General features: G+C 47.2%; 1 protein-coding gene across 4 annotated transcripts in view; it reads left to right on the top strand.

Moving 5' to 3' along the window:
* NHS (NHS actin remodeling regulator) overlaps window positions 1-21,312 on the top strand; it is a 251,881-nt gene that overhangs the window by 191,435 nt on the left and 39,134 nt on the right. Inside the window, exon 1 of one of the 4 annotated variants that reach the window (XM_066981422.1) lies at window positions 11,593-11,844. The exons of the other annotated variants lie outside the window; for them this stretch is intronic. Coding sequence (XP_066837523.1) covers window positions 11,661-11,844 — 184 coding nt within the window. The 5' untranslated portion in view covers window positions 11,593-11,660. Of the gene's footprint in view, window positions 1-11,592; window positions 11,845-21,312 lie in introns of those variants that run through there. 4 annotated transcript variants of the gene reach the window in all.

Genomic DNA, 21,312 nt, shown 5'->3' with positions numbered 1-21,312 from the left:
TTTAAACTCTTCACTTGGAGGAGAAACAAAAACAAAAACAAAAGCAGACTATTGCAGGCAGAGGGGAATTAAAATACTCTTTTCCACAGTCATTTTTGTGGACAACCTGCTCTACATGTCCCTTTTTGTGGAGGAGGGTTGGACCAGATGACCTCTAAAGAACCTTTCCAACCTCAACCATCCTGTGATTGTGTGATCATTGTAGTTTATAGTTGACAATACAGGACACTAGGGTTCAGGAAAGGTGGGTAATTGGTGCACTAGCCTTGAAGCTGCACAGCATCTCTACAAGTTACATGAGGCATCTCTAGCAGACATGCAGAAAGCAGTACAGGATGCAGTATGGGTATCTAAATCCTTCCTGGCCTCCAGCTGCTGCCCCAGGGTCCTATTTTGTATCTACCAGCCCTGTACAGATGTGTGGGATACCCTAGGGCATCTCAAATGGTACCAGACACCTTGGCTTAAGCAACTGAATCCCACCCTATGTGCTTTGCTCAAGATCGTATATAAAGCCTCTGTGAGAGCTGGGACCCGAGCCCAGATCTCTTCACGTGCTATCCAGCATCTTGATCACTGGAACATGCCCTCTCTCAGGAATGAATGTATCCATATGGTGGTGATGGTTGAATTTATTTTTGCTTTTGTCATTTTGGAACAATTTAACTAGCCAAGGGTCATAACAGAAGTTTTACAGTGGACGGCAAATGCTTCTCCACACTGTACTTCACGTACTGGAAAGGGGTGAAAGTCCTTTCCCTTCGGCTTACTGTACTTTCTGTGTTTTTGTGTCAGTCTTTGATGTTATTGCATCTTCTGTGCTGTTTTTTGGAGAGAAATGCACATGCTATTTTAATACCTGTGTGCCAAATCTTACCCCAACTGTGCGTCTCCCTGAGGTTATTTGTTCTGCTGTTTGAGAAAATGTCTGTGAGAGCCTAGGGTATGAAAATCCCACCAGGCAGAATGAGAGGGAGAGAAACCCCCGACTGAAGGGAAATACACAGGGACACAGGGGTTAGGCCAGGAGCCTTGTGCGTGACAGAGAGCCGAACGGAAGTGTCAAGGAGACAGCCCAAAAGTTCACCTGGCACAGAGGGTGCAGGAAGGTTTTCAAACCGGACTGCTAGTGCCGTGAACTCTAGGGTGAAAAAGGTTGCTTTGTTGTGTGTTGGGAGAAATACTTGATGGTGGGGAAAGCCTGGGGTCTCGGCTGCCAGCTGGAGAACTTACTGGGCTGCTAAGGGAAGCAAGAAAATTAGAGGCCTGGGATGGAGGGAGAGGAGTAAACTGAATTTGCAAGCATGAGATCAATAGTTTGTAATACCACTTTGGCCGAGGCTTGTATCAAATAAGAAACCTGCTGAAAGCAATTATCCCAGAAAAATGGAGCTGCTCAGATTTCTGCTTTATAAGTTTCTCCACTGATTTAATCCTCTTCCCCATCCGTTCTGCGAGTGCCGTGTCCGGCCTAGGGAGGCCCCCTTCGTTCTGCTCCTTTGGGCAGCCGCCCGCTCCTTTCCAGAAGGGCTCCTCTGGCCCCAGCGGGTCCCCGGGGGCTGGGGGGCAGAGAAGTAGGTAGTTCAGAGGAGCGGTGGCTGCGTGTGAGAGCTAATGAGGGGAAATGAACTCGTTTGTGAGAGCTGTAAACTGGAGACCCCGCGGCGAGGGGCGGGGGGCCCAGCTGGCTGCAAGGCGGCCGTAGCTGGCTGGGCCAGGCCGTGCCGGTCCACAGGGGGCTGCCTCTGGAAGAGGGTCCAGGCGGTGATAACAAGCGAAACCCAAACTCTGTGCCCTCTGCAAACGTCCTGGTTCAGGGCTGTGACACTGGCAGCGTGCTCTGCATCCCAGCTCTGCTTCATGCCCTGGCCTGGCTGAGCCCCTGGAGCCGGTCTCCTCAGGAAATTAATAAGCAAACATTAAGCAGTCAAAGGCACGTATGACTAAACTGTAGTTTTGTTCCTGGTCTTCTTCTGAACTCCTCCTGTTACCCCCCTTCTCTTTGATCCCTAAAAAGCCAGCAATGGCTTGAAGTAAACTGTAAGTTAGGGGCACAACTCTGCTTGATGTCTGGCTGGCAGTGGAAGCCAAGTGTCACTTGTAATTTTGCGTGGGTGCAGAACAAAGATGCCTGTGACCGATCCACTGCACCGTGCGCTGGGTTTGTTCGAACAGGAAGCTTTGGTGAGAAGTGTTTTTCAAAGGAACGGGGAAGCAGATTTTAACTGCTGCCAAAGAGAAATGATTTTGCCTTCTTTAATTCCCATTCCTGGTATCTTGTGTGTCTGCCGCACGGACGCTGTGCAGGAGCCTTGCAAAGCAGATTCGGTAGGCGGCTGGAGCTCCGGACCAAGAGCTGGCTCAGCTCTGCGTGTATCCATCCCACGGCAGGTATTGACCCGTGTTAAGTCAACCAAAGCAGCATTTGCAAATGCAGGAAGGGCAGAAACAGAAAAGCAGCTAAGTTGTCCACAGCCCTACTCATTTGCAAACGGAGAAGCCTAACCAAATTTATCTAACCAACTTCGATCGCTGTTGCCAATATCAAATCAAAAGACATTAGGTCTGTATGAGCTAATACTCTCTTTGTAGCTTTTGGCGTTGTATTTTTTCAAGGGTGCAATGACCAAGGAAGGACTGTAATAAAATAAGTCCCAGATTTACTATGAATAGGAATTTAGCCAGGTCTCTTAGACGCTAATAGGGAGAAGCTATTTTCCTATCAAATAGCAATGTAGTTGAGTAAAGAATTGAAACAAATTGTTGGGATGACTTCCAGTTGCAAACTGTTGTGACTAAGTGATGGGGGTGGGTCACTTCTCCCCATTGGCCTGGGTTTTGGCTTCACGTCAGGCAGTTCCGTATCTCCCGTCTGTCTCTTCCGCACCATTTGCTTTATGCACTCCATATACATCCTCCCTTCCCTCCCCACAGCTTCCACCCTCCCTTGTAAATATTTGATCATAAAATCTCTCCGCCTTTCTGGTTCCTTGTGTTTGTCATGTGCTTTATTCTGGCTACTGCCTTTGGTAGCTGATCCTTGACGAAGGAAAAGGGGCCAATCAGACTATCAAGCTGTCATGTTCCGTACAAGGCATTACTTTTGCCTCATTCAAAATTAAATGACACTTGGGCTTTTCCTTTGGCCCATCAGCGTTTCCACAAAATTCAGAGCTGTCTAATGAAACTCGTGGAAAATATTTGCACTCTGTCATTCCCTTGCATGTTGTCATGGTGTCACATGGCTCTCTGAAAACATTTTGTTTTTTGCTTTTTAAAGACTGATCCACAAAGAGGATTACCACCAGTGCTTATTGCACTGCTGTCACCCACATCCACCTCAGCCACCAGCCTGCCCAAAGACTGTTGCATCTTCCAGACAAAGCATTTTTAGCATACAGTCAAACATTCGATGTATCAGAAACTAAATGAGGTAGGAGCCCCAACATCTTTGGCCTCCCAGGCCCTGCCTGGCAGCAGGCATGCCACCACGGAAAGAGCAAGTAAACAAGCAGCAGCTCACAGACTTTTGGGCCAGGTGGGTCATGGATGGATGCTGATGTTGATACCCAATGCCCCTCAGTGCCACCCTTAGTAGGCCTTGCCTGGGTACCACCGGCTGCCAGCAGGACAGGATTTCACCATTGAACAGTGTCCGTCTGGAGGTGACTGTGGTGGCCTCTCACTGAGACTGCTTTGCCACGGACTGTCTCCATTTCCCATGACATGTTCAGCTTAAGTCACCTTGTCTGTAAAAGAAGCACCTGGCTTCTAAGCTATTTTTTGAGCTAAAAGCAGCAAGCGGTCAAAGCTTGATAGAAGAGACACCTTGTCCCCCAAAGACACATGCCCAGGTGCTTTCTTCCCCTTGCTTTCAGTCTGGAAGGCCGATTTCTGTAATAGATGAATTTTCTCTCATTTCCAGCATTCAGCTGGAATTCCACTGCACATTGTTCCCCAGATGTAAAAAGCAAACAGAAGGATTAAGTGTTTTAAAATACGGGAAATCGAATTATGTAGGGCTGCATGCATTGCAGAGGTCCCTTTTACGTCCCACACCGCCTCTGGCCTCCTCCACCTCCAAAATCTGCCTCTGAGCACACAGCCCACACCTGGGAACAGCCCCGATACCTTTTTTCCAGCAACACAAGCATCATGGAGATATAGATTTTAAAGAGACGTAGCCAACTATGGTAGATTGAGAAATACAGGGTTATGCAGATCTTCTCTAGGCTGTTTTCCACCCTGACCATGGCCATGGCCACCTCCGGAGCTGCCCTCTGTAGCGAAGGGACAAACTGCAGGCTGACTGTTGCTGACTCCTGCACTCACAGGCAGGTGTCCTCCTGATCATACCACCAAACAGCACACCTAGCTCACAGAGTCAGGGCAAATGGTTATCGGCCCCTCCTTAGCTGACCGATGAAGAAAACGGATGCAGAGGGATAAACACAGCCTTCCCACGATCCGTTTACATTCGGAGCTTGTTGACAGGAATTGGGGTGGTTCTCTTGGGGCAACAGATGGCAAACTCACTGGGGGATAATTCCGCTTTGAGTCCTGTTTTTGTGGTCATTGCTTATAGAGGTCACTAATCCTGCGGCTTGGCTTCTCCCTGGGGGTTACTAAACGCCTTGGTTTGAATTTTGGGAAATCAAGCACAGTATGTAAGAGTGGTGTGTGCTAAATATGCTAACAGGAAAATTGCGTGTCGCACTTTAATATGTATCACATCTCATGCTCTGACAAGACAGGCATGTAGATGATGAATGTAATTTGTCGGTAAAATTCAGCAGAAATATCTTCAGGGTTTAACTCAATATCAAAGCACGAAGGCAGTGCTGAAAGCATGGTACTAAAATTCAGACTCCTCCATCCTTTTCAATCAAGCAATGTTAATTATTAGATAAGTAATAGTGATTTGAACCAATGCAGTCTGTACGGAGAGATAGCTCACTGGGTTGTGGTTGTGGTTTGTGGGTAGATCATTGCTCCAAAGCACACAACAAATAGTATAAGATATTGCAGTTCTGCCCTGTTTTAACGGGTCAGAACAGGGCAGTTCTCACTAGATGGTTTGCAGGCTTTTCAGAGATGCAAGTTGTGTTAGGACAATGACATGGTTACTATTTTTGGCAGTAGGTTACTTGAGTGTGACTTGTATTTCCATTCATCTTAAACTTCCAGCCCTTCCAAGCTTATTAATCTGTACTACAACAATTGTATCTCTGGCTGTTAGAAAAGCAAAGCCCTGGCACACTGAAATGGAGAGTTGCCAGGCTTAAAGCAAAATATATTAAGTCAAACATCAATATTTATGACATAATCAGTAGTTCTCCTGACACAAACAAGAAGAAAATCTTGTGAAAAGAGACGGGGAAGGCTGGAAATGATAGTGAAAGCAATGGACATAATATAGCTGCAGCATAAAACTCATATAACTCAGGACTTGGTTCTTCTGTGAACTCTGGCACAGTCACCTATGGCTTCAGACAAACAAAGCCAGTGTCTAAGTATGTGCTGGTAAGGGTGAACGAGAGGATCCCCTTCTGCAATCCTTATTTTCTAGCTGGTGCCAAGTAGCATGGCAGCTGAGGCATTGCTGGATTACCCAGAAATGAATGAGCCACCTATCCAACGTACCTTTATTACGGGGTTGTGGGTGAAAAGTACATTATGAACCCAAAACACTTATACCACCACACTTCCTATAAAACACTTCCATTCTGCTCCTGGTGGTGAAAGACCAGGCAAATATATCCATCCTTTTACATATATAGCAACATCTATAATCATTGTAAGACTTGCAAGCCACATCATAATTCTCCCAAAGCAGGGGTTGCGCACCGTGCCACCCCGGGGCAGCAAGGAAACACAGCAGGATTTAGGGATTAGCAAACAGGGTAAACATTTACCTCGATATTTGGGGAAAGACCAAAGATTCAGCTGAAAGTTTTATTTTTTTGGTTGCATGGCAATCCAAGTTTCATTTCAGATCCTTACATTCTCGTTAATAAAAACAGAAAGGATCATCATGTTCTGGTAAGTAGGAAGTTTTGTTCCCTCTCATTACTTAAATCTGACACAAGATAGCACCAGTATTGGACACCAATGCAACACTCCTGTATTGCTCTCATGGGCAGAAGGTACAACGTTGCACCCTTTGAGGAGAGGAGAACTTGCATCCATGTCTCCTGTGCTCCAGGTCAGGTGTTATGGTCCCTGTGCTCCTGCAGACCAGAGGAATACTGTTTTTGCTAGGTGAAGATGATATGAAAAATCTTGAATTTATGAAGAAAATAAATTTACTGAGTTGTTATCTCGAGTCAATCCAAATAATTTTATAATTTATGTCGCTCAGCTGCCAAACAACAAGAACAGAAGTCCAAAAATGTCCATCTGGTTATTACAGAGACCTTAAAGTAGTGTAAAGTGGGAATTGTAACCCTGTTATCAGGGAGGAAGAAGAGTGGAAACCTGCATAATCTTCAAGTACCTCCGTAACACGTAGCTGCTGCCGCATAAGGCATATCTGGGACCTGGCCTTTTCTAAACAGGGTGTGAGCAGGCATGGCTCTGGTGGCCTCTGCCAGGCGCTGGGTGCCTGTCCCTGGCCAGGCAGCCCCCACGGAGAGAGGCAAGGCTCCTGCTCTCGTGTTGATGTGTGTACATATACTTGTATGTATGTATGTGTGTGTGCGCGTGACATTTGCAGTGCTGCACAAGTGCTGCCTTGAAGTGCTTGTGCGAGTCCCCCAGAATACACAGAGCAGACTAATTAAACCCAGAAATTGAGGGGGAGGAAAAGTATAACCGCGTGCCCTCCTGATATTTACAAATATACTTCCAATTTTTTAAATTATCTGCATTAGAAACAAAACAAACTGGCCAAAGGAAGAGCAGAGCAGTTTCAAAATCTCCTTATGTGGCTATGGAAGCTTTTATCTTGTTAGGTCCAACCTGCATGGCTGCTACGGCTGCAGGAAACCCAGTTCTGGCAGTCTGGACTGAAAAGAAAGGCCCAAAGCAGCCTGATCTGTGCTCATTGCACACAGGTTTCTCACTCTGCTTGCTTGCCGGAGACAGGATTCAGTTTCTTGTCCTTTTTTTTTGGGCTGTGTGTTCTTTCATCTAGGAATGAGTGATGTTTGGGGATGCTGCAAGGTTCAATGGCCAATGCTGCGGGGTGGGTGCCTGGCCGGTGCCAAGGCACAGCTCCTGGAAGGAGGCTGCAGGGTGAGAAGGGTGAGCAGCATGAGGGACAGCTGGGATGGTGTTTTCAAGGCTCACAGCGCTCATCCAGAAGCTGAGATACCATCGTGGTGCTTGTCTGCTATGACGTGCACACGTCCGGGCTGGTGGAGCAACAGTGCTCATCTTCTACCCGATGCGCCTTAATTCTGGTCTTAGAAGTTACAGTATATAGGACAAAGAATTAAACATAACAAAGGCTTGACTTATGGCAAGCAGAGGAGCTGTGCTTTGTGAGGTGCTGTTCTGAAAGGGCCCTAAGTCAATGATGTTATAGCCTTGAAAAATGATTATTTATGATGTTTGAGAAAAATGCGTGCTATTTTATGCAGCCTTTTAAGGAACGGGGAAACACAATGTTTCAGATGATCAACGTGATGCTTTCTGGTTTTATCATAATATTCAGTGAGGGTGAGAACAGGGGTCTGTGTCCACATCAAGAGGAGCTGGGAGGAGCGAGACAGGCCCTCCTGTGACCTGCTCCCCCATTCCCTCGTGGGGCTGCAGTGGGTGGCTGTTGGTACAGAGCAGTGCCCTTGGTCCGACCGTCAGGGTTGAGACGGGGACAGGCCAGCGACACAACCATCAGGCACACAAGTAAACGAAGCAGGAAATAGCTCTGCGAGGGCTATGCCCCTAAGGGTAGTAAAAGCTTTCAAAAGAAGGAATGTTAAAATCAACATTGGTCTCCACAAGGAGCCTGGCGTGAAGACTTTGAGATTGAAGTTAAGTGTGTGTCTGTCATTGAGGCCACTGCCTTCTGAGGAAATGAAATCCAGCAGTAGTGAATTAAATGCAGCAAAGGTGACACGACGGGCATGTCCAAGTTGTGACAGGTTTGGGTTGGACATGAGGAAGAATTTCTTCACGGAGAGGCTGATCAGGCATTGGGATGGACTGCCCAGGGAAGTGGTGGAGTCCCCATCCCTGGAGGTGTTCAAGAGACGTGTGGACATGGCACTAAGGGACATGTTTTAGAGATGAGACTTGGTAGCGTTAGGAGATGGTTGGACTTGATGACATTGCCGAGGACAGCCAGCTCTGCTGAGCGGGGAGCAGCAGGCTGGAGCGGCCTGTTTGTGGAGTACCGTGCAGTCAAGTGGATCAGAAAGGAAAACAGGCAATGAAAACACGGCATTGAGATTTCTTCTCAGAGGCGTGCCGCACTATTCTGCCTTGTCATCTTGTCTCAGGTCAGCAGGACTGGTACCGGGACTTACTTTCTTCCGTCTTCCCTTGAGAAGGTTAAATAGAGGGGTGGGAAGAATATTCATACTGCTTCTGCTTGAAAGCTAACTTTTATGTAGTCCAAGTCAGCTTTGAAATTTAAACCTCCCTGGGATAATGAAACAGGAGAGGCTGAGGTCCTATTTAGGCTGATATTATTTGGCTGAGGGCAGCCTTTACTCAAGAGTAATTTGGAAAAGTGACAGACAGCCATGACCTTGATTCACTTTGTAACAGTTTGGATTAAAATGAAAGAGTATTGAAATTTATATGTTTTAGAAAATTGCAGGGACGTCATTAAAGAAGAGGACTTTCAGTTCTTCCTTTCGGTGCGTTCTGTAATGTTAAAAATAGCGGGGGACTCAGACGTGTGACATTCATCTGCTAACTTCTTCAGGTCTGCTACCAAACTTGATTGCATTTAAAGACTGGTCAAAGAAGAAAAGTGGTCCGGGACTCTCGGCTCATCTCTGAATGATTCTTAAATGGGAAACACCCATTTAAACGACATAATACATTTGCTAAACTGTGCTCGTGGGAGGCATAGTACTAGATTAAAGAGGCTATTGGAAATCCTGAATGAGGTGCATTTGCTAAGGCAAGTGGAGAATTCATACAACATGGAGCGTATTCTACCCTATTTACTTTGGAGAAACCCCAAGGTACACTGAAATGCATACATTAAGGCAATGCTGCTGTTTGGTGCTCATTTATTTGGGCACTGATCTTCAACTCGGTCACCCAAATACTTGAAAGAATCTGCATTTGCCAAGTGAAACTGTTCATTAATATTAATGTAATAGGAGAGGAAATGATGGGAGAGGTGGGCAAGCTCCAGTTTCTTCTGGCTGGAAGAATTTTTTCCTCTGATTGGGAGTTTTAGGAGCCCTCGCTTATTTATGTTGGGTTCCTTCCACCCCCAGTCCTGCACTTTGCTTGCCTGTTCCTTCTTAGGAGAATGGTTTTGTTTGCTTTCCTGCAAAAACATCTCACAGTCGGGAGCGAGCATGGATCTGGTTGGGTTCGAGAGCCATTGTAACCAACTGGCAGCTTGCCAATGCTCCTGGATGCAGGTTAAACCAGTGCCATCACTCAGAAGAACCAAAGTGAAGTGGGAAGGGAGTGTTCAGAGGTTTCTTCGAGGAAAAAAATATATGCATATATATGCATTTGAACTCTAGAGAGCTGGTAGGCCTGTGAGAAGCAGATCTTGGAAAAGAAAACAGAAACACTAAACAAATTGTCTCGGTAACCAAAGAAAACCAAAAAGTAAAGACTGCCTGTGGACATGTCCATTTGTCTTTTACTCTCTGATTTGTCTTCTCAGAAGAGCCATCAAAGCCCCTTCCCTCCCGCAGGGCAAGGGACCACCACAGGGCCAGCTGGTTGTTTCCCTGTGGAAAGTGCAATAGCTGAATTTTACCTGGCTATCCTCAGTGAGGATGGCACTAATTTGGTTTTCTCATTTATATTTTTTTTCCACTTAAAATTTGTAGGGGCTTTATTATATAGAAAGTAATCAAATTATTCTGGCAATTATGTGGGCAGGGAACTCAAAAACTGAGGGTTTGGGATGTGGGGGACAGACAGTGGGTTTGCCTTTTTCCTTAATAAGCTGAACTAACCACTTCCTTCATTTAGAAGGGGAATGCAGAGATGTATCTGGTGAACTGGCATTTTCTGCCTTTTTCTCTTTTGATCTAGTATATGATGTATAATCGATGTTACTCCAGAGATGTTATTGATGCTACTATGTGCAAATAGCATCCCCCTTTGCTAATGACTGTGATATACCTATCAGAGCAGTAAGAAAACTGAGGTTTGATTAATGAGTGGTGGCAGAGGACTCGCTCTTCTGTGTTTATCTGAAGGTTCGTACCGGAGGAGCTTCAAAGATGGCCCCGCATCCCTGCTCACCACAGCCATCCCTCCTGAGTCTGGGGCTTTTCCCTGCCTGTGCCAGGGGCAGGCTGACCGAGCTGCCATTTGGGGAAGGGACCTGCAGGGCCATGCACTCACTAAAAGATGGAGAGGGAGATTCCTTCCCACGGAAATCCTGTCCCAGGGCCACAACACTTGGTCTTTCCCGAGTATGTAACGTCCTTCTGTGCTGGATGAAGAAGGTGTCAGTCAGGTTTTCAGCCGCGGCTTGGTGTTTGATACAAACGTCTTAGCCAGTCTGCAGGCAAAACACTTTGCTGAAGGAGAGAAGGGGAGGGAATTGTGAATAAACCCCATGGCAGTCCTTTAACTGACATCCTTGGACTTCCCGCTGCCTCCCTGTCTCCGGCACAGGTCTTCTTTGGGACCTGGCGCACCGTCATTTTCCTAATTCAGAGGGCTGCCAGGGATTTCACTGCTGAAAGACTTCTGCAGTGCCTCCCAAGCAAGGCGTTCTGGCATGCAGGGCAGCACCGCCGTACGCCACGCGCATTGCATACCGCTGTGCCTTTCGGGTGGGCTCGTGTGACTTCTGTAAAGCTTTCGGAGCTCTGCACCAAACACTCACCTGTAACCAGCCTAGCAGTGAGGGTAGAGGTGCATGCAGCCTGTTGTGTGCACGCGGCGTACGGACGAGAGTGTTTGCAGATGCAGCGGTATGCTGCTACCTGAGCAGCATTTGGTACCTCTGCAGCATCGCCGGTGTGGTAAGAGACCCGGAGATGCTTGCTGATACGGTAAGAGACACGGGGATGCAGGTATGCACCGCACCGCTCTCGGTGGGTGCACGGCGGGCACCCCGAGGCACAGCCTGTGCCTACGCTACTGTAGGAAGGGAAAGTAGGGTGCTGGGGACCAGGCGTCCCAGGCAGCTGTGCTCAGGGCCCTGTTTTTTGGAGAGAAGTGGAGTTGTTGGCGTGTGATGATGTCACGCTCAGAGGGAGGGGAAAAAAAAAAAAAAATAAATAAAAAAAAATTTAAAAAAAAAAAAAAGAAAGAGGAAGAAGGGAGAGATTGCGGTCCTGACGCCAGGAGGATGCAGCACACCGAAGAGGGGCACGGCAGGGATGCTGAGCACCCGGGGGGCTCCGGGGGGGCTCCGAGCCCGTCCCGCTGGGTCCCCCGGGGGAGGCATCGAGGCTGGGGGGGTGGGAGGGAGGCGGCAGCGTCGGTGATGTCATGGTTAACCCCTTCCTCCCGGGGCCCGCCGCCAAGTTGGAGGAAAAACCCGCAGTCCCGGCATGGCTCTCGGCCCCGAGCGGAGGGAGGCCACGGCGGTAACGCGATTTCTTTCCTTCCGCAGGGCTGCTCCCCAGGAGCCGTGCTTCGGGGCGAGCCGGGGGCAGCGCGCCTCGCCCTCCCCGCGGTGCGCTCCGAGGGGTCGACTCCGGCTTTTTCGCCTCGGGTTTGCCAAACGCCTTGCCGGTTTGTTTGAAGTTTTCCCAGGGTAGTTTTGAGGGTTTTGGGTTTTTGTTTTTTTTTTTTTTTGTTTGTTTGGGTTTTTTTGTTTTTTTTTTTTTGTCCGTAGCGTGAATCCGTGCCGGTGAAGGAGAGAGTTCAGCATGCAGCATTTCTGCGGCTCGCCGGGGAGGGAGATGCGGAGGTTGCCAAGCTGCCTGCACGGGCAGCGCTGGACTTTTAATATCACAGGTGGAGGGATGGAGGGGGGCTCGGCTGGCATTTGTGCCGGCAGTGGATGCTATTTAATGCTGCTTGGAAGAGGCAAGCAGACTTCTAGTTAACTGTACAGGTGGAAATGCATCCTGCCTCGGTGACAGCTTCTTCTCCTTTGATTGCCAGGTTTTTATTATGAGCGCTTTAATTCTAATGAAACTGGATGGAAAATGTCAACAGAAGATGTTCTGACAGTTAGAGGCAGCGTATGCGTATAGATTTCTTAGCGGCGTGCATTAACCACTCGCGTGCTGCACCCTCCATTGCACTTGCCCTGTTGCTGTCTTTGATAGAAATCGCTGGGCTGCCAGGCTGCTCCGTGGCCAGTCGGCAGCACATGGGCTTGTTCTGCTCACCAGCTCCTGGAATCAGCAGCAGCAGGCAAGCCATTTTCAGATAAATATGGTTTTTAAGACAGGTCCTTCAAAGGTGAAGCAGCTTTGCTGAAATGGCAGACAGGGAAGAGCATCCCCTGTTTATATTTTCAAATGTTCCTCTGGTGGTGCCGCTGGCACAGCTTGGGTTTGTGCTTGCTGTTGTTGCTGCATGGTAAGAAGGCAGAGGTTGTAATGCCGAGAGTCCAGCTGGCTGTGGAAGTTGTGTAATATCCTCTCTGAGCTCCCATTTGCCAGTTGTAAGACTTGCTTGTCTTCTCATCCAAGAGAACATGAGCAATATCTGAGGAGGCCAGACCTTAGTTTTGCTTACGAGGAACTTGGGACATGTATGTGATAACCACATACCTCCTGCTACAACCTATCGTGGCAATTGTGTGTTTAGAGCTGGGAAATCTGGGCTTGAGAATGCGTAAAAGAGAAATGGGAACATCATGATACCTACCAAATATGAAATGTTCCTTCAGGAGGTTCCTGCTGATGATAAAGGCTTGGGAAATCTGTTACTGCCCTTGAGAAAGCTCTCAGTGAAGACCATCTGGGAGGAATAAGACATTCTTTTACCAGCTATCATGAAGATGCTGGCAGCTTTTAGAAGGTCATTTTTAACTCCTCCCCCTGCAACATGCCATGGTGCAGAGGGAAAGTAAATCTGGTAACCTTTCTCTTCTGCCAGTCCTCCCAGTGTGAGCCTCAGTGTTGGAATATGCAACTCGGAGCCAAAAGCCAGGCTTTCAAAATGGCATGTTCGTATCGGTCTGGTTTTCATCCAGATAGATGCTTGCTTGTCACTGGTAGGGCTTATGTGGGGGCTGTGTGCCTGGCAGGTGGAGGGAATGGGTAACAGGCAGTACCGAAGTAGTCACCGTGGCATATGGAGGCTTACCATCTCTCCACTGCTAGGCTGTATCTGCTGCTGTGGGTAGGCAACTTTATTTTCCTTGGATTTCAGTGTGGCACCCTTCACCAGCAGGAAAATAATGCATTTTAAAAAGGTGAGCAAAGAACTGTGCACCTGGAATAAGCATCTCATCATCATCCTCCTTTGGAGGTTCACATATTCCCCCTGCCCCATGCCTGGAGTATGCCAGGGCACTAGTTCTGGCTTGGTTGTGTCAGCTCAGTTCATCTGAGGAGAGAAATTGCGAATTCATGGCTCTGGAGATTGAATTCGCTACCCAAAGAAGAGGGGAGCTGCATGTGACTGCAGCTGCTGAGCCCGCTTCTGCAGCCTTCCCCCTTAGGAGTCAGCTGACTTTGCAGCAGGGAAGGTTAGGAAGACCTTTCCAAGTGCAAACAGAAATGAAGCACTGGGACAGGCAGCCTACAGAGCCTGTGGGATCTCTTTCTTTGAGGCTTTTGAAGAACAAGTAAGAATAAAGTTGGGGTGGTCTAGAAATGCTTGCTCCAATTTAGAGCACTTGGCCTTACACTTTGACCTTTTTAGGACAGGTTCAGTCACACGAGTCAAAATTCACTGTAGGAAACTCTTCACTTCTGTGTCTGGGGGTAGGCACCTCACCTGCTCCTCATAGCACCTTAGCTGTGGTTCAGGGTTGAAAAGTGGACCGGACTGTTCCTTCGTGGTTCCTTCCTGCCCTCCATTTCTGCTGCAGTACGACACAACCCCACTGAGGTCCTGCCACCAAGGGGACGAGTCTCCGTGCCCATTCAGCTGTAGAAATCTCTACTGATACAGTCAGCAAAAGCATCACTGCCACATGAGTGGACATGACTTTTAGGAAATGGGAGCCAGTGCACAGGAGTGACTGCAAAGGTTGTAGCATCCTTCTGAACTTTGGTGAACTTTGGGTCTTATAGCTGGCAGCCGTGCTTGCTTATGACAGACTCTGGTCAAAACCACACTTGGTTTGGAGTGGTTTCTTCGGAGAACATTGGGGCAGTGGAGCACGAAGGAAGAAAACTTCACTTGTGTGATGTAGTTGACCACTGCCCACGAGGAAGCACTTTTTTCCTTCTGTAACTGGCACAGTATGACTTCCTGTCTCCAAGATAATCCTTCTGTATGCATGCGTGATAGAATTTACTTACTGTGCCAGTTGTTCTCATCTTGTATTGTCTTCCCAGGAGAGGACAGCATAAGCTCCATGGGAGTGAGTTCAAGGTTACAGGTGTGTCAGGTACAGCTGGGTTTTATGGGGCATGCAATGGTGATTGAAGCTATAAAAGTAGATAACAAAATGGACTGAGGCTGGGTACCAAAGCCACCACAGGAGGCGAGGAAGTCCATTTCAAGGGATGGGATCACACTGTCCTAGGAAGGGATCCTTATCAGCACTGCAGAGAAAGTACAAGTAATTCACAGTCCTTGTGAGTACGTGTGGGGGAGGAGGAAAAGAAGAACCTCCCTGTTCCAAATTTAACAATGAGTTCAACTCTGTGCGTGTGACCAAGAAACACTAAGGTCAAGCGTCTAATTGCATTGATGCCATTGCCATCCAAGTAATTATCTTTTCCCCCCTGGCATTTCAACAGGGTAAAGCTGAAGTGGTTTCGGACTGCTGGAGTCTGCTAAGTCAGAAACTAGGTAACCTCAGTGGCTTGCCTACCAGGCTGTCTCTTCTCCTCTGGGCTCTGTTGGTAGAGCAGACAGTGGCTTTATTCCTCTGGGAGGTTTTTTTCTAGGCTACATGTTTGAGTTGGGAAAAATCCTTGTAATCGCCTCAGTTCTCGGAAGTAACAAGAGTGACTCCCCACACAGCAGCATGTCTTTGGCAATAACCCTTGAAGTGACGGGGATTTCCAACTGCATCCTCACGTTGTATGTAGAGGTTGGTTCTGCATCTGCTGCAGGTGGGAGTGGGATCAAGTACTATACACTACAGTAACAGCACATAGTGAAGATGGGTGATTCTGGTCCGTTGTGATACACGCGTGAATCTTAATATCTTCAGTCATTTTGGGGATTAAAAGATGTTGGCACACCTAAGTGAAGGAACAGCTATTTTGTGCCCTGCAAACTGTGCAGACATGAGGCGTTTAGCTGGTGGCAGCTTCTATGCGTAGGACTCCACCATCGCTGCTGGAAAACAGCCCCCCTTTCATTCAGCCTCCGAACAGCCACGCTCTCGATGCCAGATCTTATTGGCATGAATCAACCTCAGAGGCTGCTTTTGAGAGTGCTTTTAAAAGCTGTCAGTTAGGTTTGAGACAAACACGAGAACAATTTGCTGAAATCTGAAGCCATTTTGTGACCCTTGCATTTTGAGAACCCTCTGGAAATAACTGTAAAACACTGTGCTGTTTTCTGCCAGTGTTTGAAGGAGGAGAAGAAGCATTGGGAGAAAAGGCTGGTTCTGTACAATTTCCCCTTCTTTCAGGAAAGCCCAGTGTTTTCCTCCAGGTTTACACAAGAGTGCTGCACATCGAACACCTTCTAATGATAATAGCAGACAATGTTCATAATAGCAATAATCTTCACGTACAGCTGCAGATTTCTTTTTTTCCCCTGTTTTTAGCTAGAAGTTCATTTGATGGCATCAGGAGTCTGTTTTTTTCACCTCCCTGCCTGTCTCCCCCGGCATAACCTCACTGCTAGCTATCAGCACCAACTTTTGCTAAGAGGAAAGGTGATGCACCAATGTCAGAGTATGCAGATTCACATTTACCCGTTGTACCTCAGCTCTTGTGTACCTGACAATGTTTTTTCTATTTTATTTTTTATTTTTTTGCACTGCACAGGCAATCAAAATTTATCTTCCAAATTAAGACTGTAATTATATTTTGATAAAGATCTGGCAATTCAGTGAGAATGAAATTTTAAGGGTTGCCGGGATACAGATGACTCCGGGTTATGGGGAAGCGTTTGCATGTGGAATACTAATCAGCCAAGGTTGTTCGGCATCCTTATCTAGACTTTTCCAATAGTGTCTGATAACGCAGGCAATCAAGTGTGTTTTTCTTTGCTATTATTCTGGCAAAGCGATTAAAGATGCAGGCTGTCTTTTATGAATGAAAAGGTGTCGTGCTCGACGTGGGCCGACACAGATACGTCCCCCTGCTCGACGTGCACAAACAGTGGGTGAATGGAGTGCTGGCCGTGCCCACGCTCCTGAGCCAGCCAAAACGAGCCTCGGCTTGCTTCTCCGAAGGGAGCTGGAGGATGTGTCGGGGATCAGTGTGGAACAGACACAAGCACCAGAGCTCGTGGCCCGGCCGGATGGCTGCAGAGGGACCGGTACCGTAGAGCAGGAGGAGGTGGACGTGTAGCTGCCGAAGGGAAGGGCACAGCTCGCGTGCAAGTGCTTCTTGTGCCGGCCCAGCAGCTCGGCCTCTGCGCTGCAGGCTGATTGTGGAAGAGCTGCAGCACTTTCTATCTTTAAGCCTCTGCATGTGACGCTGATTAGTTATTACTGAAAGTTATTGCTGTTCAATACTGTGGCCTGCTGACAAGGTAAGGTGTGCTGTCTGCTGTGGCAGCACATGCAGGCCTCAGTGGTCCATCCCCAGCGCTGTGGGCTCTCAGCAGCCCCGAGCACTGCCCTGATTCAGCTCAGCCACCCCCAGCAGTGAGGCTGGCTGTGTGGTGCACAGCATCTCCTTGCTAGGCCTCTGTGCCAGGCTGCCTGCTTCAAAAACCGGCACGTGAAGGCACGCTGATAAGGGAAAGATGCATTTTCCCTTACACTTGGTCCGCCACAGACATTCTCTCTCAGCACCACCCCACCAAGTCCTTTTTTTTCCAATGTCTAACTCCAAATGTTGAGTCAAGCCCACAATAATTGCTACACCCTATTCAGCAGTGTTTTGGGGGCTTGACTGTAGCGCATGGTTGCTTTTTTACTACAGATCAAAACAATCCTGTGACTCTATGGCTTTTTCAATTAACTGAGAAACAGTACATCATATAACAACAAAATAAGTGCTCTGGTGGGATGTCAGCTTCACCTGACATCCTACTTCTTTCCCAGTGGCAGGGGGAGCAGGTGCAATCCGGGAGCCTGGGGTTAATAAGCATTTTGGGAAGGCATGGTCTGTTTTGAGGTGCTGCAGCTGTAATACAAGAAAAAGAAGTGAACCCCTTCTGTAATACATTGGAAGGGCTTCAAACCGTGAGGTGTGCACTGCTCAAATGGCCATCTCCTGAAATTCAACCTGCGCATGCACTGCTGTGTTATCTTTCTCATCCTGTAATAATACATGGATATGTGTCACTGGTCTCAGACAACTCCAAAGCTGCAGGGCTGTGCCCAAACCCAAATCTTACGATTTGCTGTAAGCTTTGAGACAGGCTGGAGAAGAGTGGTTTCTATCTCAATATATGACTGACTGCTCCACTTTGCTGTCTTGGCATCACTGGGTGCCTGTTTCATATGAGGCAAAATAAAAAAGAAGTAAACCTGTAAGTCGTACATCACTACATAAATGTACCAAAAAGGGTTTAGCCAATTTGGATGCATTTCCCTATTCAGTGGCTGACTGATGTGTCAGTCTGTTTTACTGCAGCTCCATGCCCTGAGCTCACATCACTTTTCCCACAATGCAGATTTTACATTTCATTCAGTTTTTCTTCTGCTTGTTCTGCAGTGCCTCTTCATCACACCTACATCTAGTTGGGAAAGCAAGTTGGGAAATAAAGGGAGTGAGAGCAAAGGAAGCTAGGCTTTTACTGCAACCTTAGCAGAAGCAGTGATGCATGCAGAAGCACGGTAGCTCTGCTATATCAACTAATACATTTGGAGGGACATAACAAAATCAGTAGAGGCTAGAGCACGGTAACTGTTTTGTTCTTTGTGATCTCTTTTTCTACATCAGGTGGCCATGCGATATCCTCTCAGCTGAACAATGAAGGAAGGAAATTGGTGTTTCCATGGCCAAGTCAGTTTGCAGGTCCCTGATGATTTCTGATGCCAGTATCACAGCGAAGTCTCTTCAGGATTCTTGGGAACTTTTTTGGAGGCAGACAGAGCCCCCATCTTCTGGCAGCTACTGCTTAAACAGAGGCACTGTGCAGTTAGGGATACCTCCAAGAGATGCAATAAGCTTTATTTATGCTATAAATTGTCGCCTGTATGCTATCAGAGTAGGATTTGGTACACAAAACATCTCTAAAGACCTTATGACCTCTGGAAAAGGCCTTCAGCTGGGCATGAGAAGTATTTACTAAGTAGGTCAAACGGGAAAAGATCAAGGGAGGAAATTTCAGGCAACAAGACTGGGGAGTAAAAGCTGTAGTGCAGCAGCATCCCACACTTTTAAATCCCTTTCATGTAGCCAGATCCTAAAAGGTTGTTTTTCCCTTACCAAGTCCGACTGAACGTATCTAAGCCCATTTTCTTCATTACCCATTTCTGCTTGTACAAAGGTATTGGACAAAGCTTTGAAAACTGTGTGATCTTTGACTGGTATAACTGTGCCAGCCAAAGCCCCTGCTAACATTTGTCAGCATAACGTGTCTTTTTGATGAATATGGGGGTGTGAGGAAATAGGCTTACTGCTAAAATGCAGTTGTGTCTGTGTAGCCGCAGCCACTTTGCCAGCGTAATGTATTGCAGAAAGGCAAAAGTAATTTTAACATATCAAAACCCAACGAACCTTCACAGTTGGAGAGCAGAAAATGGCCCCAGATAACACAGCTGGAGTCAGCGAGATGCTGAATTATTGCCAGAAGTGGGTGAGCTCGTGTGTGCAGTACGCCGCCTGGTGCTCCCCCACACAGCTCCTGCACGCAGTCAGCTGCCCGGCCTGGAGACTTGAGGAAAGCGGAGTTTAGACATAAAACCAGGAAAACTGGAAGACTGCTGGTACGAAATTTGGGATGAAACTCTTGTCGTCGGCAGCTATGACAGTGAAACCAGCTGCTGGGAGGCGCCGGGCTGCAGGGATCTTACACTCTTTGAGTCTCCACAAGGCGCTGAAGGGGAAGCAATATGAGCATCTTCTAGCCACCCCTTTAACAAATAGTTCCCTTAGTTATAATGGATGTGGCCATAGATATCAATAGCCGTAGAACTGGGATTCTTAAAAGCTTGAAAATTACTCCACTGTCCTGTAAAAGTTTCTGCAAAATAAATTGTTTTCTGGGTCACAATGAGAATCCTCAAAGTTTAGATATTTTCTCCTGACTGAATGAAGATTTGCCGTAGATGTTCCATCCCAGAAATAAGTCTAAACGTTTACACAAAGTAGGAAGAGTTGTACTAAATGTTGGCAGGCTGCTCTGTCCCTTGGAAAATGAAGAAGCATTGAAGTGTTTGTAAAATGTTAGCGATGAGCAAATATTACAATGAGGAAAGGAGTCAGAATGCTAATAGAAGACAAAAAAAGAAAATCCAAATGAAAAACACTGAGATTAATCTCTCCCTGACTGCCATTTTCATAGCTAAGTAGTAGCTGTACCTCTTAGAAATGTTTTCTTCTATACTATTGCGTAGAATCCCATCGTTTGGATAAAATCAAAGTGGGCTAAGAATGCCAATGCCTGAACCTCAGATGTAACTCTGTGTAACAGAGAGATCGCCAAGCAGTGACCTCACCCACACTAACTATGCTCAGATTTACTGCATCCCACAGGAAATCGATACTTGCTAATATGAACAAAAATGAAGATGGAATTATCAAACTGCCAAGTCAGGGAAACAATCCTGATTTTCCAGAATTAGCTGCGATTTTAAGGGAGTAGTTAGAAGAACCTCGAGTGATACTAAACCTGGCAATTGATTAGTGAATTCATGCGTCTCCCCGTGCCGCGTGGGTTGGGGTTCTGGTAGAAATCAGCCAGAGAGCCAAGCTGGCTCTTGTCTCTTTACTGAACGTGGCAGGTTAATTCTGAATAATGAACCACACGATATTTATCCAGGCCAGCATTTTGGAGCTGCTTGCAAATTTCAGAGGTTTGTTGTGCTGCGGCATCCTGTGGGTCCAGAACCACAGGACAGGGAACACACACCACAGCTTTTCTGTCAAGGTTAAAAAGTAGGAAAGCCTACTTTTATCTGGAGGAATATAACACTAAAAGAAAAATCGTTTTGGAATAGCACATGAAATGAGGGGCCTATTATTGTGTAAGTACTGTGTGTGTTAAGTGAAAAGGCTGATTTTTGCTCTTAAGACACATAGCAGAGAGAACAGAGGCAAGGCTAGAAGGTCCCTGGGAGAAGAAGAAATGGCTGTGAAGGGCAGGAGGTGATATGCCCAGGGCCAGAGCTGGGATCTGCCTGCATATCCACCTAGTGGACCAACCTGCATCTCCAAACCACAGCCACCACCATTTGAAAATGCTGCCTCAGTTCTTTCCTTTTTGCTGCATACCAATTCCTGTATTTTCTTCTTCTTTTCTCTCTCCTTTTTTTTTTTTTCATTTTTAAGCTTAGTGGCACAGATAAGAGCTTGTTTTCATATTCTCTCTAACACCCTAACAATACTCGAGATGATACGTAGAAAATAAGCAGATGGCTGCAAACTGATCTGTATTTGTATATAAAATGTCTCCGACTTAACAAAAAATATACATATTATAAAAAAAAAAAAAAAGTTGGCTGGGGTGGCTCCCCCCGCTCTGTTGGCAGATGCTACGGGATTTGATGGGATGTGAAGCCTGATTGCCACCTCCCCCAGACAGCATCCTGCCGGATCAGGGCTGGGCTGTATCCGTGGGTGTCGTCTGCCTTTTGCTGTTCACTGCGTAGAGCATTTCAGCCTCTAGTGCAGTCTGGCACCTCTTCCAGCACTTCTTTTTTTAATGCTGCTTCGAAAACCCACACAAAAGGGAGAGCAGCAAAGAGGAGAAGGCAGTAAAGTGGGAGGGTGCCAGCTCGGGCCAGACCTGATGTCCCTGTGTAGCCACAGGGTCCAGAGGCTGGGA

This window comes from Anser cygnoides, chromosome 1 (assembly GCF_040182565.1).
Source record: "Anser cygnoides isolate HZ-2024a breed goose chromosome 1, Taihu_goose_T2T_genome, whole genome shotgun sequence".
Lineage (NCBI taxonomy): Eukaryota > Metazoa > Chordata > Aves > Anseriformes > Anatidae > Anser > Anser cygnoides.
The sequence above is the reverse complement of the archived record's forward strand: the minus strand, read 5'-3'. Positions and strand labels throughout refer to the sequence as shown.